Here is a 15,756-nt window from a genome sequence, read left to right as displayed (position 1 = left end):
ATTTCCTTAGTATAATTTAGTAGAATTTTGATTGAAATATGTCTTCTTTTTTATGAAACTAGTCTATAACTGAAGCTCTAAGATAGGAATGCTGGTTTAGTGTTCCAGGCTAAGGTCATCAGAGGGTAATAGAGATGATTCATACTTTCATAAAATAGAAGTATATTGAAAGGCTAAATAAATTAAACCAAATTAATCCCATATGTTCTTTACTGACTTGTTTAGGCTTGTAACTACTATGAATTTAGCCTATTAGACCTATTCTCCTAGGAAAAAGAGACACTGAAACAGCATGAAAGTCAGGGAGGTTTATAAATTGCTGTGATCAATGATATCCTTTCAGCAAAGATGCAGAGGAAACATATAGTCATCTAAATATAGGAAGGGGGAAGAAAGTATAGTGCTGCAGATAAACCCTTCACCTGAAGTGTAAAATTAATCCAAAATAAATTCTAAGGAAAAAATTCTTAATGTGTATTATGGATAATCATATAGCCTATTTGTTTCCTTCATTACTCCTCCAAAGATTGTGGATTGTGGATTTTTGATTTATTTAATTTCCTTCATCAGTGATACTCAGTAGAGCAGTGTTTAGCTGCCTCATTTCCAGAAAATTCAAGGACAAGATGCTCTCAGATACTTACGCCCCTGTATTCCTTATTCTGTGGAACAAGATTTTCCTCCAGTCTCAGAATATTCTGGCAGAGGATTAAATCCGAGGGTTTTGTTATTCTGATCCTTTGTGCCCGTGGGTGTAAATACCCTGCGGTCTCTGACCGTGGTGCAGTCACAGATTTTCTGGTGCACAGGTAACCAGAGACTGTATAATCAGGTGTCCTATCCCCTGGAGATAACTCTTATCACCAAATCAGAGTGAGACAAATCTGACTCAGTGATCTGCTCTTGAATGTCAAAGCGCTCATTCCTAGTACTGTGTCCTGGCTACATTATCAAATTTCAGTGAAAGCAACGCAAGCCTTGCAATTAGATGAGGTACGTGGGGAACTGCAGGGTCAAATTGTAAATCTGTACTATCAGGATATGTCTCAGTGAATTGTAATTGATTGAATTTATTTTTTTACTTGCAATTTAAACTCTGTTGTAAATATAATCGAGAAAGTCTTGTGAATCAGGGTCATTATTTAACCTAAATTATAAACCTAAAAGAAGACAGATTTCTGAAATCTCAGTCTATTTTCTAGGTGAGTCACCATGGCGGGGGAGTGTCAAATTTTCCTAGAAGTAATTTCATTAAATTCGGTAAATAGGACTACTGCCAAGATTGAACAGGTAAACTGTGACCTCAGTGAAATTGTATTAGAGTAAGCACAATGTATGCTGGAGAATGAAATGAAAATGAAAAATGATTCATTAAATATTGAAGAAATACTGTTTCTGAGACAAAAAAAATATGCTAAAGCATAAATATAGTATAAATGAGACATACTGAGCAAGGAACTGAGGGTCCTCATTTAGAATGCAATTGTTGAAGACAGCACAGCAAAGTCATCTAACTTCTCAAAATGTATCCATGTGTCCTATTGATTTTTCATCTTTGTGAATGTTAAAGTCACTGATATGTCAAGGAGAGCAGTAGGAAACTTGAGTAACTCATTGAAAGCTGTCTCGGGGCGCCAGGTTGACTTGCAGTTGGAGGTTATCTCCATTTTCCTTGTGTTAGACTTCACTTGCCAAATGGCTGTTTCCTGCCTGGGCTCACTTTAACAGTCACCAGATTAATCTGAAAAGTACAGTGTTCTCTTCTCTGTTGCTTCATCTTCCCTTGAGGGCAAACTGAACCAGAATGATTTGGCAGAATTTTCCAGCACCTGTGGTGGTACAAGGACATGGTCAAGACAAAGTTTTTAAGGAAAGAAATTATATTTTATTAGTTAGAAAAATGTAATTGGAAAAACTTTTGGGCAGATCAGCAGACATAGCTTTATAAAATTACCCTGCAATAATTATTTATACAAGCAAAACCAAAGACTTTTTAATGCCCTTGTACTGAGTTAATATAATCATATTTTATTAACTATTTAAACATTTCTTGAATTGAGCAAACAAGAATGCTAAATGAGGTATTTTGGATTGGATTTCCAGGAGTATTCTTGGATGACCCAGAAGAATAGTTCAGGAAGCCCAGATCATTTGTGGAGTATGAGACACAACTGAAGTGAGAAATAGATTAATAATTATGGGGGAAATAGTTTATGCAGAGCTTCATGGAAAAAGCAAAGAGTGCTGAGACCCCAAGAGCCATGTTTGAAGAAGTGTTAGTGTGATGTCTGCAAGACATCTGAGGGGCTCAGATTGATATTTGCTGAAGAGAGTGGTAGAGATGCTCCCAACAACAAAAAGCACTCCTGAAACAGCAGAAGTTGTCAATTGCTTTACCCGTCAGGCTGGTGCCTAAGGAAGCAAGAGGAATAATAAAAAACATTGGGGTGTTAGATTTACAGATTCACTTATGGCAAAGACTATCACGCTTTCTTACAGCTTTCCATGGAATAAAATTAGCCTTTATTAGTATGTCAGTACTTCTACTATTCAATAAAGACTAGATTTGAGCTTACTTTGTTCTAAATGCTGTTTCCATTCCTCTATGAATAAGTAGTAATTTAATATGAAGTTTCTTTTTTGTTTGTTTGTTTGTTTTTGTTTTGTTTGGGTTTTTTGGTTTGGGGGGTTTTTTGTTTGGTTTTTTTTTTTGTTGGTTTTTTTTAATGTAATAGAACATGCTGCTATGAGTAATTCTTGTTCTGGAAATTGTGACTCCTCCTTGTGTGTGTTGGCACTATGAAACCAGAATGCAGAAATTAAAAACTTAAATGAGACGGTTTTACTCAGGGAAAAGAGTGGTGCTTGGATTTGGTTGGACTTTAGGTTTTCCAAAGAGTTCATCAGATATAAACTACATAATTTAAAGACAGAGAGTATCTTCTCCTATGCTCAGGTGAAGAAATGCTGGGGGGTGTGACTGCAAAACTGGCTAAACCCAAATATTTCCACATCAGTCAGGTGAAACTAAGATGAGAAGGGAAGTCTGTGAAAAGGATGAGATGGTCTCCTGGTCTGATCCAGGCTAAAAAAAATACAGTTTTTATGTTTGAAGAAGGAAGAATCATACAATCATTCATGTCAGTAAGCTCTCAAGGAGCTTTGGGCCTTCCCAATGAGAAATTTTGAGTACACAGCCATGTTGGTTACGAGCATGGGATTGTTCCGTTCTCATATATCACTAAATTGTAAGTTCATCTTCTCACAAAAGCATTTTATATTTCAAGGGGCTGATTCCTTTACTGGAGTGCATTGTGTAAGTGGGCTCCAGAATGCTTCAAGCCCTTTTCTTCCCTCAGCTTTCCCAGTGGTTTTGTCAGAACAGTTTTCTTCCACAGAGCTGGCAAGTAAAGAACCTAATCCTTCACTGCTTCTAACAAAGAATACAGATTGACGTACACATGCTGGCTTATGTAGATGACTTGTCTGTGTTACAGGAAGTGTTTGGGGATGTGGGGGCAGCAGATATCAAAGCAGAAGGAAAAATTTCTTTGACGCTTCCCTAAGGAATTCCCAGTTGAATGGTTGAGGAGAAAGGAGATGGGAGAGGCTGGGGGATACTCATTTTCTTGTGTGCCTTTGACAGTGTAAAAGATCATAAATAAAATTGAACTGCAATGTTGTAGTTGCAGGGACTCTGCAAGGCAAGATTAGTGGCAAAAATTATTTCTAATTCTGAAATTACTCCTCATATATATTCCTGAAAGTGTGCAAAATTCTCTTGAATTTCAGGCCAGATGCAGGATTTAGCAGGTTGGAACTGTGTTATTGAACTCAGAAAGTGGCATGTGCATTTGCAACAGGAAATGAAAACTGTGGGGATGAATGGACAAAATATAAGAGGAAGAATTAGGTTGGTCGGTTGGTTTGTAACCACTGAGCTTCATTTCTTGTTCCATAGTAGGAGATGTGTTTGATTTCTTTCCATCATGGCCAATGAGTTAGAATTGAGCTGTGTTTCCCATGATGTCGACTAACATTTATGTCTGTGATTGCTCTTGGTCACTCAAAGACATTTGGAAAGTGACATGCTTGGTTGCCTGGTATTGACTGCCTTCAGCTAATGTCACTTCATTTATTACTTGCTGCAGATAGCTTCTGAGTCAGTTGTCAGTATCATGACCCCTTCTCCTCTCTCCCTTAATTTCTTTCACAGAGAGAAAATTGTGCCATTATTTAGAGCTGCTGTTAGTTCTGTAATGTGTTCTCCTGTGCATCAGAGCACTGTGCATACTCAAGAGTCAGACACAGCTCACAGTCAAGCTTTCTACTCTGTAGGGTTTGTAGAGGGTGAACTGCACCATTGGTATCTACACATTCTCCAGAAGCTTAAAGGCAGCAGGATCAATCTTATATTGTTTTTTCCCCTCCTGTCTTTTCCATGAGTATAATATTGGCTTTATGGAAGTGATCAAAAAATTCAACTGAAAGTTTCAAAGTTCCATTCTGAGGAAAAAAAAAAGTCCTACAGCTTTGGCCAAGTTTTTCAGATTCTGTGCCCTAAAATGATGGACTTTTGAACAACAGGATCAAGATTTTGGGTATTCATTCAGTGCTTCTGAAAGCAGAAAATGGAGGAATGGTGCAATCATTATCCTAGTCTGACAATTTTGGTATTAAGAAGATCATGTATGGAAGCCATTTTTGCACTATATTGATAAGGATGTTGCTTCTAGTGCAAGAGTGTAGAGCAGGCCATGCACTCAGAGCAGAAGTTACACACAAGATCTTTGTGTAAAATGTCTGTACAGCTGTGTACACTGCAAAGAACCAAAAGGGAAAACCTGTTATACAATTTTCTAAAATTTCAAATATCATCCCAAAAATATCACATTATATGGGCTGTAACAGACAGATTGAAACAGATGTCGAAGGACATGCTTCTGCACTGTAGATTTACTGAGATAGGATATGATTCGTTTCCCTGCATAGGAAAACAAAAATTCATTAATTTTTCTGAGAACATTTTTCTGAGAAAGGCCAACTCGCTTTGTGCAGGAAACCCAAATCATCTTTCTAAGGTGAAATAATAAAAAGTACTCCTGTTTCTAGTTTAGTGATACATTTAAAAAGTTGAAAAGTAACAAATTTACTTATTTTTCCTTGGTGGATCACTTCTAACATTCATATAGTTAGCTATATTGCTTCTGCATACTAAGAAATGTGTGATTTCTTGTTCTAAGCCCCAAACAAAACCGAGACCCCCTGTGTTTGGATATACATATGGTAAATATGTATTGGTAAAGAACACTTGCTGATCTTTCTGTATGCTTCCCAGCAGTAGGGTTGACAGTGTGTAACAAATGCTCCTGATGTGGAAAAACGCATACAAGAAATTTTTCTCACAAAATTTGTGTGACTGCCCAGGCTACTATTAGTCATCGTCATTATCTCTAGGCTGTCTTCCTTAAAAGCATGGATGTTCCTAGGTGGTTTGTTTTTTTTTTTTTTCCCTTTTCTATGGTCCAGAAATGTCTCAGGACAAAGCATAAAGATTACGTGAGAATGTATAATGAGAATGTTCTATTCTGAGACCTTTGGTAAGAGAAGACAAAGACATGAGGATGCAGCTGCAGCAGAAGTGGATGTGAAAGTGTGGCAACTGCATAGCAAGAAGATGTGGTTTTCATCTCAGTTGCACAGTGGGAAGCACTTCATTCAATAAATTTTCTGTTCTCCTTACTTAGAAAGTTTTGAACCTACAGGCTTTTGGTGTAGAGGGGCATGGAGTAAATAAAGACAAACTAAACACCACTTGAAAGGCTAAAGTTTTTTTATGAATGTATTAAGATGCATTAAGAGACCCTTAAGACATAGAATCAGTCAGTATGGCTCTGAAAGTACCACTAAGCTATTGCATTTTTCATCTGTTTTGTGAGAGGATTTCATGCTTTCCAGTTTGTTTCTACTAAAAGCCATTCAGAACAAACAGTGTTTTGGAAATGTAGCTTTCTCTGACAGCACAGGCTATTCATAATTTTTTTATAAAATTGCCTGAATAGCAAAGAGCAATGTGTTTGGTCTTCCAGGCTTCTGCATGGAGTTGCCACAGTGCCAATGTTGGAAACCTTTTGATATTTATTGAAGAATAGTTTGTCCTTCCAAGCAGAACAAATCTGGTGTTCTGTCTGTGTTAGACAGTGGAAAGATCAGAAGCAAAAATAGCTTTCACAAATACTTAAGGTGGTGATTTATCTATTTTCCAACAGATAAGAGTGAAGAGGAGACAACACTGACATTAAATGTGGGCTGTGGCACCTGCTACAACTGAGCACCTTGAAGCACTATTTCCCTTGATTCTCAGCACAAATTGTTTGAGGAGAATTATTTGTTCTTTTCCTGTCATTTATTTTTAAAAAATTCTCACCTGATTCTGTGACTCATTTCCCCCCAAAGGGATGGCTATGCTGCCAGCAAAAGAAGAGTCAAAGATTAACAAACCAGCTGTCTTTTAGAGAAAATGCCACTGGTAGTTTACCTGCCATTGTCTGAGGACACTTACCTGAATATCTGATAGATCATTAATTGAATTTTGCTTTCAGCTGTAGTCAGTTTTCACAAGCAGAGTGTTTCCTTCCCCCATGCACACCATGGTCTGTTGTGAATTCTGGGTGATCCTGCAGGCATTTCAGAGGCATATATGAGAGGATTAATCTAATGCTCCCAAAACCTCCTTTACACTGTCTTTGCCCAGTAATGAGCTGCAAAGTTAGTCCTGGTGATGGAGTTCTAGCTGGGATGCCAGTCATAGCCTTTAGTGTCTTAACTGGGAGGTGAGCCCTTTCTGGAACATGTACCTGACTTCCTACTATTGACCTTCTGCAGACAGCCTCCGTCCTTGCCCAACTCTTCCACTCAGTTGCCTTAAACTTTTGGGTGAACTGGGCTTTTGCTATGGCAGAAAGGGAGCTGGGGAAGTACAGAACTTTGTGATCTGGAAATCTGGCACTGTTCTTTTAGAACTGTGCTCCATTAGTCTGGTGAGCAGTGACACAGGAGAAAAACGACAATAGTAATTTGGGAACTTAGAGAAGCAACTGCACACAGGCATTGACAACATGTGAGTATCTTTATCTTGGATAGAGACTAGAGCAAAATGAGTTCAGTGAAGCTGAAGGAGATGTTGGCAGCAGGAGGAGGAGGAGTGGGTTTGAGAAAAATAGATGCTGTGCACATTGTAATTATTGTTTACTCTGTGAGGAGGCATGAATAATACTGTGCTTAACAGATGCAAAGAGATGCTAGACAGGTAGATATTTTTTCCAATAAGTGTATTAAGAAATGTGAAGGTAGAAACAGATGAAGAGCAGAGAAAATCTGTATCCTTCTTGGATGCAGGACTTAGAAAATACAGGTAAGAGAGCCTCAGAATGAAATTGAAGAAATCTCTTAGAATATTAATGTACAAAATGGCATTTCTCTCAAGTACAGCAGCAAGCTGCTTTGAATAATATCTGTCATATGATGGGAGTTGAGCTTGTTTTGGGTTGTAAGGACCTATAAGTTGACTTACGTTTTGTAATGTCAAGTCTAAGCCTCTTGGGGTAGTCCCTCATCATTCAAGTATGCTTAGAGAACATGCTGTGCTAGTGCAGTGTAGATAGGAAAAAAAAAGTTGAAAACCCTTAATGGTAAATGTTATGTATATAAAGGATAGTGTATTTTTAGATAGCTAAATTTGAATTATGGCCACCAGATGGATGGATAATGATCAGGTGATTTTCTGTCTGACAGATGCTCTAGATTTGTCTAGATTTGCATACTTTTTAAGTCAAGTGCATAAATCAAATTCACTTACATGAAGGCACATCAGACTGTGTCCTTCATCATCTTCCTGGGTCGTCTAGTATTAGGCATGAAGGGAGATTACATCAGAGAAGGAAATGTGCTGGAGAGGAAAGGGAGGGCTTTGAAACAAGTGCAAAAGAGCAAACTGTACTGCAAACTGTACTTCAGAAGAGAGTAGCTTCATACGGCATGAGTTATAGACCAGATTGTCTCCATTTAGTAACCATTGTCTCCGAAAAGTAACCACTTAGGTTAAAGCATACATGCAAGAGAGAAAAAGGGGGGTTGGGGGGTAGTCCACAAGGTAGGCTTGAGAAAGTGTGTTTTGATGGTAATGTTATTCTGTAGATCTTACAGCAGTCTACTCACAACAGTACTTTTGGCTCCACTGTATTAATGGCTGAAATGAAATGGGCAGGAAATGCAAGCACTCTGGTACTTTGACATTGAGAGTAATTTTAACAATTTTACTAAGCAAAAGAAGACCCCCAGCATTTTCTGTTCAGAAATGTAATCTCTTTACTTGCTGTGGTGAGCATATGAGAAAAAACATTTAGGATATCTAGAGTTTAATAAACATGAACACTCCCCAAAAGCCGTGGGACTGTGTATATAAACATGGATTCACTCTTCTTATTTTCATATTTCATGCTAAGTGTTGATCTCACCCTCTGATAGTATAATGCTAAATCTGAGAATGTTGATGCATGTTTGACCATTGGACTGGATCATCTTAAAGGTCTCTTCCAACCTAGATGACTCCATGATTTTTATGTGTTTTCTGAAAAATGTCATTCTTGATTGTCCGTGTATAATTTCTACATTTTGCCACTGATGGAAAAGTTTTATTTGGATTTGACCTGTTTTCCTGCAGAATGGGAACCTTCTGCTAAACCTCAAGGTGAGACCTTTCACTTACTGCCCTTGGTTAAAGTAAGCAGTTTCTTTGCATGTTCAGGCCACCTTTCAGACTTGGCAGTCCTACTTGTGCCTTTGTTTTCTGCCAAGAAGGATTCATTTCTTCTATTACAAGGTACTTAGAGATACAAAGATTAAGAATATTTCTTCTTAGTTTTGGATTGACACGTTGAAAGGCACTTTGATGGAGAAAAGAAAATGTTTGTGGTAGAAATGGCAGGTCAACATCAGTAATCAAAGTTCTGCCTCTTCCTTTCTGCACATGGGAGCATGTCATATTTGATATGTATTTGTATAATTTTTTCTATCCATGAAATGAAAGCAATAATATTTCCCAAGCTCAGCAGCATTTTAAAAGGGGGACTGTAATGCTCTGCTTCTTATATGAACAGCACTAACATGATCGACACTCTCCATATCCAGTTCTTAGTCGAAATACAGCCAGTTGTCAACCAAAAGCTGATAGCCTTCCCTCAGATTGGTCTCCAGTACCATCTGTATCCCTTCCCACACAAAGCACTGACAGTATTTACACAAGGACAACATTCCTGCTCCGACATTACAAACAGAACTCCATTCATATAAAGCAAGTAACTATTGTTTTTAATTGAGTGATGGATACCTCATTTTTATAAATTGCTCTGTTAATTATCACATTATTGTGTAAATTATTGTTTTGTAGCCTTTTGTGACTGCTAAAGGCAGTTTTCACATTCTGTGTGCCACTTGCAGTGAAGTATGCTTCTGCTCTGTGTGTTCACACTTCATCTGTTGTGTCGGGGTGTGATCATGCAAACATCTCTGTGCCTGATCGAAAGCTCATTGTGGTCCGTAGTTTTCCCATTCAGTTCAATGGGCTTTGAGACAGGGATCACAGGACCAGAATACGGTTGGTTCCCTCATTTCCAGGAATCAGTTATTTGTTAGATAAAAATCACATGCTTAAATGAAGGTTAAACCAGGCTAACAAGCAGCAGAGGAAAACAAGTGGTTTGATATATGAAGGATAAAGAAATTCTACAAAAAGCTTCAGTTTCTGTTTTTAGAGGTCATTTTATATAGTTTGCTCCTTTGTGAAATATGTTTGTTCTAAAATATTTTAAATAAGAATCTGAACAAGATTCATAATAAGGAAAACATCCTTTACTTCACACAGACTGTTGACAACAGTTTTAGTTCTCTTCCTAGTGATTGTATGGCAAAACCGCTTAAAAAGAGGGAATAGGTGGTAAAAGGACGTACAGATGCTGGCAGAAAGGGCTGCTGCTGACCCTATTCACAGATTTCTTGTCGGTGCAGAGTTGTTCATTGTGTTAGTCTGATGTGCAAATCGCACGGTAAGGATGTGCACAGTCTTCCGTCTTCTTCGGGGCAAAAAATAAAGCTTAAACACTCAGTATTGAAATGTATGGCTTTTAATAACAAAAGAACCATTGGGCAAAGCCTCTGGCTATTGTACTATTGAGCAGGTGATTAGCAACCATCAGGCTACAGCTGTTTTCTTCTTCTCTTTGTTCCATATGCAGATGTTGCTATGAGGAAAGGCGTCAGCAATGACTGATGTGGAGCCTGTGGTTACAGATTTTGCAGCATCAGGACGGGCAGGCCGCCGAAACGCCTTACCAGATATCCTGGGCTCTCCTGCTGGTGCTGGGACTTCAGACCTGCCACACAAACTGGCTGAGCTCTCTGTTTCAGAAGGTAATGGCTGTGCATTCAGAAAAGGACATTTTTATGCAGTCGTCCTTTGCCTTTTTTTTAAGACTTCCACCACCGTGCAGTTTTGATATCAATAGTAATATTACTTTCATAATTTAGAATTAAATTCAACCTTCCAAAGCAGTTATTACTTGTGCCTCCTGATGAGTCAAGTTAATATTAACTCATATCCATCCACAGATCCAGTGTTAGCAGCTTAGGGAAACAGTTCAGTGCTGGGAACTGAATTCCAGTTCCCTTGAGGGTGAGAAAAAGCAGTTGTATTTCCGAGCAACTTGGAAAACACATCACTCCAGCTATAAATTCCAGTGTACTACTGCACTGAGATAACTTTGCATAAGACAGCAGAGATGTGCTGTTAATACAATGACAGCTATCCGAACTCAGGCATATATATTAAGAGAAGTGTTTATAGTATTTTACTCCTGCTTAGTAGGCTTTCAGCTTTGCTATCTGATACCAATGCCCTATTTTGCCATGTTCTTTAATTTGATAAACTGCTCTGTTGATATAGTACAGGTCTAATCAACATCAGCTTTGTGAGCTCTTTTTACTTTCAGAGTGACTTCAGGGAAATTTTTAGATTCAGAAAAATATGATTTCTAATGCCTAAGAAACAAAAAATATAGACTGGCCCTGAGCATGGTCTGTCCCTACTTTTCTTAATCATAATCAGCATTTTTTTCAGAAAACCTTTTCTTCTCATGCCCATTGCTATTGTTTTTGTAGTACCACTACAACAGATGGTCCCACATAAAGGAGCAGTGATGGTGTGAGTACAGCAAAGGGGAAGGCAAGCCTGTGCTGAGGTGTGAACGGTCCATGAATCTGAAGTAAATCATTAAAGGGATTCCTAGTCTCCAGGCTTGCATATCCTCCTTTTACATTGCCCAGAGAAATTACAGGATGTTAGGTGTGCAGCTTCCTAAAGCACCATAAAGGCTGGGGGGAAGAGTTTATTTGATTTCAAATTGTTATTTTGGTGATTTAATTTATAGTCAGGTGTTTGGGGTTCTGTAATCTAAACCCCACATGGGCCCATCAAAGGACTGCTGAGCAGGTAGGAAGAACATTTCCTGGAGGAGTGAGAAGAGCTGAATGACCATATCCTGTCTAGAACCAGGAGAAGTGAGGAAAATAAGAATCTGAATGGGTTCTGGAAGAAGGTACTATTTTGTCTTGAGGAGACATTTTTCCCTATGAATATAGAAATTATGTCCCTACAAAACAAATAGGAAAGAGTGCAAATCTTTTTATAAGAAACGTTACAGCATGGCTTAAAGTAAGTATCTAGCCCTTCAGATGATACAATAGTCCTCCTCTCCTGGTCTCCATCCAATTCATTAAGAACAAGAAGAAATGAAACAGCTATGATAGTTTTAGCAAAATGTACTGATGCTTTCTTAGAAATACAGGACCAGCACTTCTAGGATTTGAAGAACAATTCAGAGTATGGAATTGTCCTTGGCTTTTGTCATTGACATATAGCTGTACCAAAGCATGTTGGAAGGCAACAGACTCTGTTATTAGCAGTTTACAGTAGTGATAATAGAAAGTGAATACAGGACGCAGTTAGGTCCACTATGACAGTTTGGGTGCTTTCTGAGGACAGGAATTCCACAAGTATCAGATGGGAATTTCAGCCTTGTTATGTTGTAAGTTAAAGTTTTGATGAGACAGCAAGCAAACAGGGGAAAATTCATCAAAATGGAAAGACAGTTTTGAAGCTCAAATGTGACAGGGAAACAGTTTGTTCGTGAAACATTTGGGGCTCTAACAGGCAGCTCTCCTGCCTATTTCTGACTTGAACAATAAGTCTTTAAAAAAGGAAAGTCATTTGCAGCTCAGAACAAAGAAATTAGATAAATGAGAGAAGTGGAGAAGATGGAACATGTGGCTATATAAAGTATGCCCTATTTTGTTGCTACTCTGAAATTCAGATTCAATGAAGATTATGGGAAATGGTAATGATGACTCTCTCCATCTTGTTTCAGATTTAGCTAATGCTCATTGGATCATACATTTCCTCTTTCTAAAATGCTGTCAGCTACTGTCATAGTGAAAAGTCAGGAACAGGATGTGCTAATACCTTCTGGTTTAGAAGAGAAAGAGACTTAGCTCTATTTTTTTAAATGAATACAAAAAGACCATACCTGTATAATACAAATGTTCACATACTCTGCAAGACACACAAAGTTGATGTTCTCATGAGATGAACAGGAGATTCTGGCACCAGCTATTTATCTTGGAGCCTAACTCTGAAATACAGACCATCTGTATCATGTCTGATCATCCTCTCGTGATGTGTAAGTTGTGGAGCGCTGAGACTTTCCACAGGTGGTTTGGAACCACATTGAATAGTTGATTGATGTCACTGGTGATCCAAATGTTGAATAGGAGGCTGCAAGAAGTTTGAGAGCAAGAAGCTGTACTGCTCTTCCACATTTGGTAACCTGCGTGAGGGCACCATTCTGCCGATAACACTCAGCAGCTTAACTAGCACCTATTGCACACCTCAGTGCCACCAAGTATGAGATTAGATTTCCTCTAACAAACTGTTTTCCTCTACCCTGTCTGAAAGACTCCACAGGTATTAGATGTCAAACCTGCATAGAAACAGCCAACAGAGGAGATTGCTCTGTCTCCCTTTCCATGAGAGTGCTGTGCTACAGAAGGCTGGCCCTTTCTGCCAAGGGCTTTAGTTGATGAATTGTGTACAGCATTATATATTTGCTATGTAGAGACCGAGATATATAACTCTATTGGGTGATTTTGATATTTTATAGCAAGTCAGAAAATGCACCCCTTAGATTATGACTGTGGAGGAGATGGCAGAGTATGAAGTGGAGGACAGTACAGCCAGATGTGCTAAACAGACCTCTCCTCATCCCCAAAAGCTATGGACTGTCATAGATTTGGGTATGCTGTTACCACTGGTACTACCATGTGGGGCTAGAAGGTAATGTGAAAATTACTATTATGGTTTGCAAGGAAATCAAGGCAAGAGGAGTTTCTGCTTCTAAGTGAGTAAACTTGAACAAAAGAAACAGCATGGAAAAATACACATAATGACCAGAGCTGGGGAGCTTTTATTTATATCAATTATGTAAACATTCAACTCTAATCTGTTGAAAAGTGAACTTCCAACTCAGAGTAACAAAAAATCCCCCATCTTGTGAAGCCAAAGTAAATTCATGTAGGTATTTCTTGTCAAAGAAGGTCAGATAGATAACTGGCATGTCCATAAACTGTAATGTTATCTATCTGAAACCACACAGTGCTCAAAAGAATGCAATATTCTAATTTTATTTTGGAAATGACCCAGAAAAAAATAATAACAGTAATACAAAGTTATTTTCAATCTATTTTTTACAGCCAAATGCTCATTGATCAATATGTGCAAGAACTGGGCAAATCAACACCAACAGGCAGTGGCTTTTAGAAGATTCCTCTCAAAATTCTTTCTCTCTTGAGTTAATCTCTCTTTCTGAAGCACTCATGACTGTGGTAGTAAGTCCAAACAGAGATGATTAGTGAACCCAAATACTTGGTTGCATTAAAAAAGCTGTGAGAATGTATGTCCTATAAATGTTCAAATATCTGTCTCTGTTTAGATGCAGGAGCAGAGGGTGGAGAAGTGTCATCATCCAAAGCCTTGCTGGAAAGTCAAGAGGAGGAAGGAAAACACAATGATTCCTAACACCTAAGGACTTCTGGGTTAATGAATCCTATCAACAGACTTCCCAGTTTCCCTGTGTCACCCCATCTGAAGTGTGGTAGCAACTTTAGCAGCACAGACATGACTTTGCAACACACTTGTACCTAGATATTATGTGGATGGCATACAGTTCTTCCTACTGTCATCCTTCAAAAGCAATGTTCTACATATCCAAGTAGGAAGAGAACTAAAGAATGTATCTCTTGCTTTCAGTTTTCTCTCTTGTTTTGGTCGTAGTATTTGTTGTAACCAATCTTCTTTGACAGTTCCAATTAATATACTGACCAGGAACGAATCATTGTTTCAAAACAAAAATCTTGTTTCTTAATTTCCCAAACCAGCTTCTTTCTCTCTGACACGGAGGTGTGTTCACTCCCCGTAATATGGTATAAAGTATATATTAGATTACAGACACCATCTGTAATTTATCTCCTGAGATTTTTGTTCTCATTAGACATATGTAGATGGGTGTGAGAAAAAAAAATTACATAAAATAAAATTTTCTCCTACTCCTGTCGCCAGAAGGTTTTATAAACTACTCAAACATGAGTGTTTGTTTTCAGACTCTCCTTACCTCTATTTGATTATGATCATCTCAGTTCTCCCACTCTTTGCAGCCTTGCCACTTTGGCCATTAGTTTTCATGCTGAATATTGTAGCTGTTAATGTGTATCTAAAGTAAATAGGTATGTTTGTATATGATGAAAATTGTTTAATCTCACTGTGGAAATTAAATATCTATCATCTTTTCTGTCTTCGGCTGATTTCTTAATGTTTCTCCTGTAGGAAAATATTTAAAGCCCAATAATATATATTTCTTTTATTTCATCTGGATTTTGCTTTGTTGTTTGCTGACAGTGAAGATGTTTCAACCATTGTGATTTTTACAAAGATTTTAGGCAAAGTTTTTTCTCAGCTGAAAGGAGCTGTTTTGTTTTGGAGATCATGCTCCTGAAAATACTTGGCATTCATTCTCTTATTGTAGGAGACTTAAGATTCAGGTACAGCCATGAACCTCCACAATTCCTCGGGCAGAAGCCACTTATGTACATCATGAAAACAGAGGAAGCATGTCTGATAACATATCCCACATGTGACTGGTATTCCATCTATGAAATATTTGTGTAATCTAAATGTGGCAGAGAGCCTGTAAGAGCTCAAGAGACAAGTTGTAAGGCACAACTTTCATTCCTATTGTTCATTTACCCATACCCTGACTTTTGGAGACCATTCAATAAAGGATACAGTTTAAGTCAACTGAACTGACAATGAGTTCCCTCCTCTTAAATTTGTTTTCATTTAACAAGTGCAACATTCCATTTTTTTGAGATTGGAAAGGTAAAATAACTTACGCCACTGGACCAAAACAGGTGGCTTAAGAAAGTCTGAGAGACTGAACTAGCTGACACTGGAGGACCAGAGCTGGAAACCACAGTGGAGAGAGACTAGGAGGTAATTGTATTTGTGCTACACACATACTACTGGGTTGTAGTCCCATTCTCCTATACCAGCCTCCTTTATCGCATCACAGTACAGAAAATTGGTAAATTAGA

At 38.2% G+C, this 15,756-nt stretch overlaps 1 protein-coding gene across 4 annotated transcripts in view; it reads left to right on the top strand.

Annotated features, from left to right (window-relative positions):
- The window catches only part of PKIB (cAMP-dependent protein kinase inhibitor beta), a 52,072-nt gene extending 37,114 nt beyond the window's left edge, over positions 1-14,958 (top strand). For all 4 annotated transcript variants that reach the window (XM_088161872.1, XM_088161873.1, XM_014876724.2 and 1 more), the window contains exons 2-3: positions 10,293-10,467; positions 14,100-14,958. In XM_088161872.1, coding sequence (XP_088017998.1) covers positions 10,320-10,467; positions 14,100-14,185 — 234 coding nt within the window. In that variant the 5' untranslated portion in view covers positions 10,293-10,319 and the 3' untranslated portion in view covers positions 14,186-14,958. The remainder of the gene's footprint in view (positions 1-10,292; positions 10,468-14,099) is intronic.
- The last annotated feature ends 798 nt before the right edge of the window (positions 14,959-15,756 follow it).

Source organism: Sturnus vulgaris, chromosome 3 (assembly GCF_052056855.1).
Source record: "Sturnus vulgaris isolate bStuVul1 chromosome 3, bStuVul1.hap1, whole genome shotgun sequence".
NCBI classification, from domain to species: domain Eukaryota; kingdom Metazoa; phylum Chordata; class Aves; order Passeriformes; family Sturnidae; genus Sturnus; species Sturnus vulgaris.
The sequence above is the reverse complement of the archived record's forward strand: the minus strand, read 5'-3'. Positions and strand labels throughout refer to the sequence as shown.